Here is a 12,148-nt window from a genome sequence, read left to right as displayed (position 1 = left end):
GTTGGTAAAACCCTGTACCAGATGATTTGCATTAATTTGAAGGAGGTTTCTCCTACTGGAAGGGTTAAAAACTCATAATTAAATCATAAAATTACTTTTGGACTTTTTTTTTTTTTTTTTTTTTACTCTGTTCTCCCATTGAAAGATCTAACACAAACCTCTTTTACAGATTCAGCCAAATAAGCGGCTCTCTTCTGAAGCAGCACTGAGACACAGTTACTTTTCTGAGCTGCCCGTACAGATTTATGAGTTGGAGCCAGGTGAGTGAATGAATGGTGGGATGGGAAGCTGAGCTACAGTTATTCATTAGTTTTTAGTGTCACTGTTCTGTTACCCTAAAATTAACATATTTTTGCATAAAGGTTCTTACAAATTGGAACAAAATACAGTGATCCCTTGGTTTTCACACATTTGGTCAAAATGGTTTTTGATATTATAACTGCGAGATGGAAATCTGCACTTGTACTGGTATTGCGCATTTTCCATCTCAAACACTTAATTGTTGCCCACCTGAGCATGTTTCTGCTGAAAATGATGGTGTAATATCTGTGGTTTCTGATGGCCTTGTGGGATTCAGAAATGAGTCTCTCACTTGAGGAGTTATTCCCAGGTGGAAGAGACCACTAACTCTCCTCCCCCTAGCCTCAGAACCCCTTACCTGAAGTCCAGTTCTCTATGGTATTGTACATGTTTCTTCCCTATTGTACCCTTTTCATCACTTTCTGTTAACCTAGCCATACCTATGTATGTTTCTGATACCACAACAGTATGTATGTATTTAGTGGGTCTAAAGCAAAATTTGGGCTTGCATTTATGGTGTTTAGTACCAATTAGGATAAATCCCATAGGTTCTGTTCTTTCGTGTTCAAGCAATTCCTTTATCGTGCATCATGTTTGGTACCAGTTATGCGCGATAACCAAGGGATTGCTGTACATTTAAAGTTTTTTTTTAAGCCTCTCAAACATGAGTGAGATGCACTTAATGTCAAGTTATTTCACCTTAAGTTCTATTTTGCCAGTACACATTGTAGACATTAAATGAGGACTGCGATTTCACCCAGTTCATTAGTAAAGTATTCATCATTTCATCATCCAAATCCTACATCACCCCATGAGGGGTGTAGGAGTCCGGGACTAGGCAAGTTGGTCCTGACATTTAATCTGTGGATTGCGAGCCACAGCTCAGGTTGGATAGCGTCGCGTTGCGAGCCACAGCTCAGGCTGTGCGAACCTTCCAGTGGCTGCATCACTGCTAACTACTTCACCCCTATGCAAACTTACGCATGGTGCTACGCAAAGACGGAGAGAGAGATATTTTTTCTTTTCACTAGATGTTGCCCTCAGTGTTTATCATCAAGTTCATAATAAGCAAACTCTAAAAAAAAGATTTTTTTTTTTTTTTTTTTTTCACAACAGCCCTACACGGACTTACGCATGATGCTATGCAAAGACGGACAGAGGGAGAGAGAGGGATTTTTTTTTTTCACCAGATGATGCCAAGGATGCTTATCTTCAAGTTTATAATAAACAAAAACTAAAAAAAAAAAAAAGAAAAAGAATTTGCACACCACAGGGTGGGATAAAAAAAGGTAATTGCTCAATCCACAGGTTAAGATGAGAGTGACCAGCCTAACTCATCCTTGAGTGGCATTACATGAGCAGTACACCCCAACCACCCCTTGGATATAAACCTTTACCGGCTTAGTCTGATTGGAGCGCCATAATTACCCACTAAACCACCAGGCTCCAAATTTTGGTTATATGGTTACCACCCAGTGTAGTAAATGGTTTCCTGGTGTACAGGAAACCATTTGGCTTGTCACTCAGTGTAGAGTCATCTTCAGGCAGATGGAAGAGGAAAGAATGAAGGAAAGAAAGACAGAAGAGAGAGTGTAAAGTTACCCGTAGGCAGAAGGACGAGGAAAGAATGAAGGAGGAAAAGACAGAAGGGGATGGAAGGAAAGGATGGAGGAGAGGAAAGGGCAGACACCTGAGAGCTGCACTATATCGAGTGAGTGGATGGTGAGCGCCCCCACCTACCACTATTAAGTCCTTGTTATTTGTTGCCATTTTTAAGTGTTTCATGTTGCCTTTAACTTATAAACTGTATCTTAATTGGGGACTTGATGCAGACTCTGATGTAGCTCAGTTGAGAACCAATTAAAACTGGGAAAGAACATCTAAGTACACTGTTTGATTTGGGTGTCCAGAAACTTTCTTACTCCACATATTCTTTGAATCACATTATTCCTTATCCCGTCCACGCTTCACACTCCACACATATTCCTTTATAGCCGCATTTCCATTGCTCTTATGTTTCATATATCTTATTCATGCCACATCATAGTCTGATACCAGTTTGTTAAAGCAGACACTGCATTTCGTTCATGCATGCCTCTTGCAGCTGCCAAACTCAGGTCTTTGTTTCTTACCAACCTGACGCTTGCCTTTCCTGTGCCATTCTGCATTCCATTCCTTTTGCGTATTTACCCCTTCTTATATATTTATTTTTTCCATCACTGCACCCATGTACTTAGAATCTGACTAATTCATCTCTTTCTCCATACACCTTAACATCACCCTGGACAGGCATTGTGTACAAAGGACAGGAACTTAATCAACACAAGCTGATAACTTATGCTTACTGGGAATTACTTATTCATGGGAAGCAATCCATCACTTTATACATATCTGCGTTTACTTTCAAGGGACGATGCTCACAGATATTTACCAATTCGGCACCAGTCTCTTGTCCACTTGTCCACTGTTTCGTTGAAGCACTTCATCATCTGCATATGAGATTCTCTTTCCATCACAGTTCATTACCAACACCATCCCTCTTTCCATGACTCATGTTTTTACCTCTCTCATAACCCCATCCATATTGATATATTGAACAGCCATGGAGACATCACACAACTTCTTCTCTCCAGCACATATCTTAAACCATTCATTTAGATCCCAACCTACCCTGACACAGGCTTCACCATCATCATAAAACCTTTTAACAGCATGCAGCAGCTTACCATCCACACCATATATATGCAGTACTTTCCATGCTCTCTCTCTGTTTACCTTGTCATATGCTTTTTCCAAATCCGTAATTGTCATAGCTACCATTTGGTCCTCACAAGCCTTCTTCTCTGTCTGTCTCATTGCAACTCACTAAGGCCTCTGATAGAGCCCCTACTTTCCTACAAAACACAAGAGACTTATGCTATGGTGGTTTTTGCTTTCACTTCACACACATTTACTCTTGTACAAGGGCTCAATCACAACCTTTTTCCACTCTGTTGGTACAGTTTTGCTCAACCAAGCTTTCATACACATCTCAAACAAAAACTTCATTCTACTTTTTCCACTGCTTTTAATCACTTCTGCATGCATGTCATCCACACTTTCTTCCTTTTCATTCTTCAGCCACATCACAGCATTCTTCACTTCTGCATAGTGTCACATTTCCTGGCACTACGTTCCTTCAATGCACACTACCAAAACTAATCGTGTTTATAACTGCTCTGCCTTCATCATTCCCATTCATGAGCCTTTCAAAATAATCTTTCCATCTGCTTCCTATTATAATTCCATTTGCTAGTATTCTTCCACTTTCATCCTTCAGTCACACCTTCACTCTTCTGTCCATCTTCATTACTGCGTTTTTACACCTCTTTCCAGAATAGCCTATTTTCAGAGTCCTGTAATTTGCATTCATTTTTCTTCCAAGATCATCATTTACCTCCTCCATTTTTCTCATTATTAGTCTCTTTGCATACTTCTTAATCTTAGTGTATTTCATTCTTTTTTAACCTTGTCATGCATCCACTTTAGTCACTTTTTCCCCTTTTCCTTCACTGACCCTCGTAGCCTCTTCATTCTGCAAAGCTGTACATTTCTTTGTAGTTGCTGACATGGCTACCTCACACGCTACTCTGACATTTCGAATGAAACACATCCAATATGCGTTCACAAATTGTCCAGAGCCATTTGTTCACAGTTCATTGGCTCCAACTCCTCCAAATAATTATACTGTACATACATACATCATCTAATCCTGTGTTGCCCCATGAGGAGCAGAGGAATCTAAATAATCAACAGGAGAAATTTTTAAAATATACAATAATACCCCTAGATGCGATACCCCGGCCTAACGATGAGGGTAGAAATACCACCACCACCCGCCTAATGATGGCCAAACCCTGGTTTAACAATAGGTTTTGATTTTTTTTTTTAACCAATTTTGGTGATGTTTTAAACTAAAATTGTGTATTTAGGTTGATTTATAAGCAGTTTTTAGACTTAGATTAATGTGTTTTAGCCATAGGTGGTGTGAACATTGTCATTTTCAGGTACAGTTTACAAAGTTTGATTTTTTCCAGATATATTTGACAATTTTCAGATTTATTTGTTGGTTTTAGTGAGTTATTGACAGGTGTCAGGCTTAGGTTACTTCATTTACAGCTGTTAGGCCATTTAGATTGGCTTTAAACTTGTTTTTGGGCTCATTTGGGTAGGTTTTGGACTTGGTTGGGGGGGTGGAACCCAAGGCTGAAAAAAGCATCCTGTTACTTTACATGTTATAACTACCGTTATATACGATACCCTGTCTAACGATGGGTTTTTACCAAACCAAATGCATCTTTAAACTGGGGTTTGTCTGTATATTTTGAGGGGGCACATGATATGAGGCAGTTGATTTTCCTAAGTCACAGCTTTTTGTATTAAGTCCACAGTAAATTGCACAATAAAAGTTGTAATTGTAACCAAGTTAAGAGAGAAAGAAGAGTGACTGAAAGATTGTGAGTGGCATGTAAGAACAAAGTAAACTGGAGGTATTTATCACAGCCATACCATGTGTGGGGGGAGCAAGGAGGGTGCAGGGTTGTTTCGTTTCATTTTTAAAGGGTCCAACATGCTTGCATGCATCGGCCTTAGTCACCTAATGGCAGCTTTCCATGCTGCTCAGTCTCTGGTAGCCTCGCTATTCAGTCCCTTATCCCTGAGGTCGCACTCAGTGACCTCGTCCGAGGTCTTTTTCGGTCTACCTCTTGCCACCCAATCCCCAACATTAACACTTCTAACTTTCTGCACCTAATTATCATCCCCCATCCTCTTCACATGCCCAGACCATCTCAATCTACCTCTCCTCATCACAACACGAATACATTCCAGTCCCATCCTACTCCTCAACTCTTCCATATTAAACCTAGCCCCCCACCAGACCTCACACTTAGGGACGCACTGCACGTCCACCTAATCGTTGTCATTTCTGTACCTTTGAGCCTGCGAATATCCTCTTCCTTTACTGCCCAGGTCTCACTACCAGCATTACTCTCCTAACACATGCTGCATGCAAAGATCCCTTAGCACAGAGGGAGAGCCCTCTCAGTGTAGGAGAGGCAACTGCTCCCTGAACTTCTTCCAACCACTATATTAATTGTGAATAAAATTCATCATCATTAATAACAGAATTCAGTTCCCACTCTTCCAGCAATGCGGGATTCAGATACAGTAAACTCTCAATTATCCAGCATAATTTAGCCAACCCCAACGCTGATTGAAGCTAAACACCGGATATTGCATAGCACTCCCCTTCGACACAACAATCGGCATCAAGCTGGATATTGTGTTACTAACCATCTCGACCCTCTGTCCTAAAAACTATCCCATGAGTAAAAGATGAAAACTAAGCATAAAATACAATACAATAATACAGCCCGGTTGGCTACTGCTTACAAGCCAGTTGAGATGCCTCAATGCCAGATATTGCATGGAACCGCCAGTTACTTCCTGTTGTGTCCAAACTCTGGAAAAGGAAATACATTTAATGAAATGGGAGAATTATCATAATAATGACTCAGTAAAATGAGTCATGCATCCATCTAGTGCTGTAAGTTGGCAAGCAGTAGCCGATCAGTGTCACTATCGGTATCATAAAGGAAAAATTATCCAAAAATCAGAGTCAGTTGAGAAACAGTGAAAAATATATAAATGTTTTACTCAATGACTGTGGACTCTAGCACTTATTTTTCCACCATTTTAGGTGTGCTTTAATGCTGTAATGATGATTGTTTTTCCAAGATATGGTCGTATCCCACATTGTGTTGACTCTTAAATGGTAAAATGATTGAACTAAAACATACATAATATTTAGATCATAATATTATATCACTGTGGTTAGAATCAAGCATGGCACAAGTGCTTAGACAGCAATCTTCTGTCACGGAGCTGTGGTAGACCGGTAGGAACTTGCGTCAGATGGTACACACACACACACTGGCTATGTTCCATCAATGATATGACTAAAGCATAATGTTTACTTTTGATGGTACAGGAGCTGTGAGCAGAAGTTCAGCTTCTTTTAATTTGTTCTGTTAATCTCCAGAAAAATGTATGCAATTAACCTGTACCATCCCAGGCATTCTTGTAATTTTATACCCACCCAATCCCGGACCAAATACGGAAAAAAATTTTATTGCATAAAACAATCCAAAAGGACATATAAATCAAGGAAAAGCAAAAAAAAGTACTCCTTATAGGAGAAATAAGACCAGGATGGCCGTCCATTGTGTTTTTAGCCCAGTTTCCCAAGCCGTGAGCAATGTTTTCCCACCCAGCTGGGCGGGATGAGAGAGAACTGGGGAGGAGAAAGGGGGATTCCCCTTTCTCAGTGTCCTCCATTGGCTCATATTCCTCCCCAGAATAGTCATCCAGGTCTTTCTCTTCTGAAGAATCACTAAATGAAGGGACAGAAGGGTCCATTTGACAAATTCAACAGCCTACTTCAGCCCAATGAGGCGGAAAAATGGTGTGATTTTCGCGACACCTTAATGCTCTGACGTACAGCAGCACACTGATGTTACCCACCCACGCAGAACCAAACTCAGTACCACAACTGTATGGACACAGTGTTGCCAATATATTAAGCTACTCCTTAGCAAAAAATAAGCTAGATTAAAGCAGGTTGAGACGTGCTACAGCACTTGAATTTTGCTGTCGGCACCATCACGTCACTGGGATTAATCGAGACGTTTTCTACTCTCGGCACCATGCCGACGGTGGGATTGTACAGGTTAAATAATGTACACAACATAATTATCGCTGCCATTCTTTGAGTTTAAGGAATTTAGTGCTAAATTTGATCGTTACATGCAAGTCTAATTTTGTTTAGCTAACGTGAAAAAATGCAGGTACATGTTCTTTAAAAATTGTATTGAACTACATCGAGGTGTCACAATTCCTTTAGCTTTTTTATTTGGAGTTATATTTTAAAGAAGCTATTAAATGGTAGTTGTACTATACGTTTATATTTTAAAATGTTACTAAGGTGCATTATTACCTATAATTAATGTCTTTGTCACTGGGCAAATAACAGGAAACATAAAGCACATACTGTAACTTTTGTGCATCCCTAAGAATATGCAAGACTCATCCATTAAACAAATTGGGAACACATAATATTTTAGCTTGTAAATGTAAGCCACCTCTTGGTATTTAACAGTATATGAAATGCCTAATGTGTGTAACCTTGTGTCATTACTCAGATAATAAAACACAACATTTATACTTTAAAGTACCATACGTAAAACCTTGGCTGGCCGGCCATTAGCCATAAAACAAAACAACATTTATACTTAACCCCTCAGTGGCCACTGGCATCAAACGACTTTTTATCAGAACATGGCCGCCAGTGTCAGTGCAACACGACCTGTAAAAAACTGCAAACAATTTTAGGAAGGAAACGAAGGTCTAGGAGATGTTGACACAGACCTACTGTAGCCTCTAAACCACTCGAATAGTCAGTACATCTCGTGAATCAGTCATGCGCGGATGTCAGTTATTTGCTTCCCTCAAGTGTTAGTGTAAATATGAATAAGAAAGCAAGAAAGGCAAAAGAAAGTGCTGCACCCATTGTCTTGCTCCCTCCATTCCTAAACCACCTAGAGTAAAAAAAAAAAAAAAAAAAAAAGATCCATACAGGAATAAACATTATAAATATATATATATTATGTACTGAATTTCTTCATTTTACAGATTTCTTGTTTTGCACAAGCATTTCAACAACATATGAGGTGTCCTGGTGGTGAATATGTGAATGTAAAACCATCCTTTCCCTTCACACTAATTCTCACGTTCGAGATGCCAGTTTCGCGTCATGTTGAATCTTGCCCTAGATGGCTCAGCCTATACACACACAGCAGCACCCAGTATCATTAAACACTCAAAACAACATCCTTAAACCACCTATGGTTTTTTAAAAAATCCATACAGGAATAAACATTATAAACGTAAAAAAGAGGGAAAACATTCATAATTATCATTTCACTTTGTTTCGTTTTTGAAGGCTCCAATATGCTTGCATGTGTCAGCTTTGGTCACCTAATGGTGGCTCTCCATGCTGCTGCAATCTCTTGCAGCTTCCCTATTCAGTCCCTTATCCCTAAGGTCACACACAGTGACCTTGTCCCAGGTTTTTTTTCAATCTACCTCTCGCAACCCTACCTCTAACATTAGCACTTCTCACTTTCTGCAAGTGGTAGGTGGTGGCGACCATCATCCACTCACGTGATGTAGTGCTGCCTACTTCTTCCTAAGCCTTTATCATTTTTTTTCTGTGCCTGCCCTCCTCTCTTTACTATTTCTCCCATCTTTCCTGTCACTTCTTATTGCTTTTCTTTCCCTTACAGGTGGCTTTACATTGAGTGACAAGCCAAATGGTTTCCTGTAAGCCAAGAAACCATTTACAAAGCTGGGTGATAACCATATAACCAAACCACATGTGCTCCTTACGTGTCAACAAGTGGGTTGGTGGAGGGTTAGTGCCCCTCCCTGTAAAACAAATAACTCAGAGTCAAATGACCACCTCTTACGGGATTCTGGCATCTGGCAATAGATAGATAGATAGACTTTCTGCAGCTGATTATCATCCTGCATCCTCTTCACATGCTTAAACCAACTTAATCCACTTCCTCCTCACAAGACCAATACACTCCAGTCCCATCCCGCCCCTACACTCTTCCATTGAAAACCTAGCCCCCCTCCAGGCCTCACACTCAGGGATGCACTGGACATCCACCTAATCATTGTCATTTCTGTACGTTTGAGTTTGCGAATATCCTCTTCCTTACTGCCTAGGTCTCACTGCCATACAGGATTACACTCCTAACATGCTGCATACAAAGATTCCATAGCACGAAGGGAGAGCCCTCTTAGTGTGAGGAGAGGCAACAGCTGCCTGAACATCTTCCTCACTCTAGGCACAGAGCTAGCTCCAGCCCTGCCTCCAGCACATAACATGTCTCCCAAATAACAAAACTCTTCCACACACTCAGGAGACTTTGCCAGCAAGTTCAATCCTTTCACGCCTAACAATCTCCACCTGCTCTCTCTGACACATTGCACACAGGAAATCAGCATTATCTCACAGTCTGCCCCAAATACCACTACATCTCTTATGCACCCACTTATCACAGACACTGCACAAGATGGAATTACTTCGTACACCCTTGTGGCAAATTGCACATGGCCACTCTCCCTCTTCTTTGACAGTACTGCCTCCAACCCAAGATACCATCACTTTTGTTTTATCTGCATTTCATCTTAAGCCCTTGTGCCCCATACCATCTCTCCACACTGTAAATCTTTCCTCTGCCTCCCTTTCATTCTCAGCAATCAGCACCAAATCATCAGTATACAACATCTCCCACAGGAGTCCATTTTTGAAATCACATGAGAGGGCTTCAGGTACCATGATAAACAACAAGGTGGTCAAAATTGACCCCTGGCGCACACCAACATTCACGGAAAACTCAACTCAAATTTTCATTCACCCATACCTGGGTGTGAGCACCCACATAAATGGTCATAACCACGCTAACCAGCCACTCCTCTGAGCCAAGCTTACTCATTGCCCACTTCACCACCTCTTCAGGGACTATGTCAAAGACCTTCTCCAAATCAACAAAAACAAAGTACAGTTTCCTTTTCTTTCCTGAAGCTGTCGAATAATGAATATGGCATCAGTGGTCCTTTTGCCTGGCATAAACCCAAACTGCATCTCATCACCTTCATTTTCTGGTCTAAAAGTTTTATGCCTTTATCATTTCCTTTTTCCAGTGTATTACCCTTCCCCTTGTACACATTTACAGTTACACGCTTCAGCCAATCATCTGGGACAACACACTCATATATAATCATATTTATCAGGTCAGTGACTAACCTCGCTCCTATATCTCCTAAGGGTTTCAGCTTTTCAGCAGTTAACCCAGACACACCTGCTGCCCTCCCCACCTGCATCCTGCCTCTTGTCCCACTCACAGTAGCAGAGTCAATCAAAGGTCAAGGGGTAGACACTGGATCTCCTGGCTCCAAACCTTCACTGTCCCAGTCAAACTCCTCATTCAACAACCAGCTGTAATGCTCACTCCATGCATCTTTAATATCCCCACTGTTCGCCACAGCCCTTCCTTTATAATTCTTCACACACTGCTCACCTGTGATATCCCTATGCTCCCTCTTCGTCTGATTTGCCACCATAGGTATATTCTTCCATTCCACACGATTTAGGTTATCTGGTAAAAGTCTCGTTGACTTAGGCTTCGCCCTGTAAATCTCTTTTCTAGCCCTGTGCTTGGCAGCCAAGTATTGCTCTCTGTTACCAACTTTTTCCATTCCCAGAAAAGCCTTCTTTTCTCCTTAACTGCTGCCTCTACACGCTTATCCTACCACCAAGCTACTCTATGTCTTGGTGGGCCTTTTCTCCATCCACGTACTGAATCAGTAACTCTCAGGAGGTTGCTCTTAAGGGCTCTGTACTGTTCATTAACACTTCTGTCATTTTCTTCCTGTTTACCCACGCTCTCCTCATCTCCCTACAGAAGGCATCCCTTACTGCTTGTTTTTTTAGCTACTATATTTTCCTCCTAGGTGCCTAGGTCCTCTTTTCCATCATCCACTCCCCAAGCACCATGTCACATATCAATAACATGTGTTGCTGCACACATGTTATTAATATGTATGATAATAGAGAGGCAGTTCGGTTTTAGGAAGGGAAAATCATATGAAGCTACTATGATAGAGTTACAGAAACATTACAGGAAAGAGAAGAATGGGTTGACTATCTGTTTAGATTTTAAGAAAGCATTTGACAGAGTACCGCACCAAAGACTTTTATGGAAACTGTACCGTAAAGGCTAATGCTGCAGTGTGTGTGGATGGTGAACTGAGTGAATTTTTCTCTTTGAAGGTTGGGTTGAAACAGGGATGTGTCATGTCTCCATGGTTGTTCAATCTGTACGTGGATAGGGTAATGAAAGAGGTACAAGGTAGGGTAGTGGATGTTGGAGTGGCCCTGGTGAGAGTGGGTGGTGTTTGGAAACTCCCTGTACTGTTGTTTGCAGATGATACTGTGTTGTTGAGTGAAGACGAAGGGGAGCTGCTGGGCTTGGTGGATGAGTTTGGGAGAGTGTGTAAGAAATGGAATCTAAAGGTGAATGTAGGGAAGAGTAAAGTGATGTTCTTTGAGAGAGGTGAAGTCAGTGAATGCACAGCGAGGTTGGATGGTGAGGAATTGGAAAATGTGAGTACGTTTAAGTACTTGGGTAGTGTGATGAGTAAGGATGGAGCTTTGGAGGGTGAAGTGCTTGAAAGGGTACAGCAGGGAAGAAAGGATGCTGGTTCCTTGAAAGCAGTGATAAGAAACAGGGAAGTGACCATGGAAGTGAAAAAGTTACTACATGACAGTATTGTGATACCAACTCTGACGTATGGAAGTGAAACTTGGACGTTGTTGGAAGGACACAAGTCAAGAGCGAGAGAAGTGGAAATGAGTTATTTAAGAGGAGCCTATGGAGTCACATGGCGAGACAGGCTAACAAATGAGGATATAAAGGAGCTTTGTGGTGTGGATGTGGATGTGATAGGAAGTGTTAGGAGGAATACACTGAGGTGGTTTGGCCATGTGGAGAAGTTGGAGGGTGAAAGACTGATGAAGAGAGTGTGTGTGAGTGAGGTGGAGGGGGTGAGAGGGAGGGGGAGGCCGAGGATGAGATGGAGGGACGATAGGTATATCAGAGCGGGGGGTGTGAGTTGGGAGCAGGGCAGTGAAATGGCAAGGGACAGGGCGACGTGGAGGCGACTTGTTTGTGGCCAC

At 41.5% G+C, this 12,148-nt stretch overlaps 1 protein-coding gene across 1 annotated transcript in view; it reads left to right on the top strand.

Moving 5' to 3' along the window:
- Nucleotides 1-12,148, top strand: part of Eip63E (cyclin dependent kinase Eip63E) — a gene marked incomplete at its 5' end in the record, with an annotated part of 709,236 nt that overhangs the window by 641,710 nt on the left and 55,378 nt on the right. The window contains one exon of the mRNA XM_080266993.1: nt 170-260. Coding sequence (XP_080123119.1) covers nt 170-260 — 91 coding nt within the window. The remainder of the gene's footprint in view (nt 1-169; nt 261-12,148) is intronic.

This window comes from Coenobita brevimanus, chromosome 23, assembly GCF_032717465.1.
Source record: "Coenobita brevimanus isolate Jiangsu-jjx chromosome 23, ASM3271746v2, whole genome shotgun sequence".
Classification (NCBI taxonomy): domain Eukaryota; kingdom Metazoa; phylum Arthropoda; class Malacostraca; order Decapoda; family Coenobitidae; genus Coenobita; species Coenobita brevimanus.
This window is presented reverse-complemented; position numbering and strand designations above follow the sequence as displayed.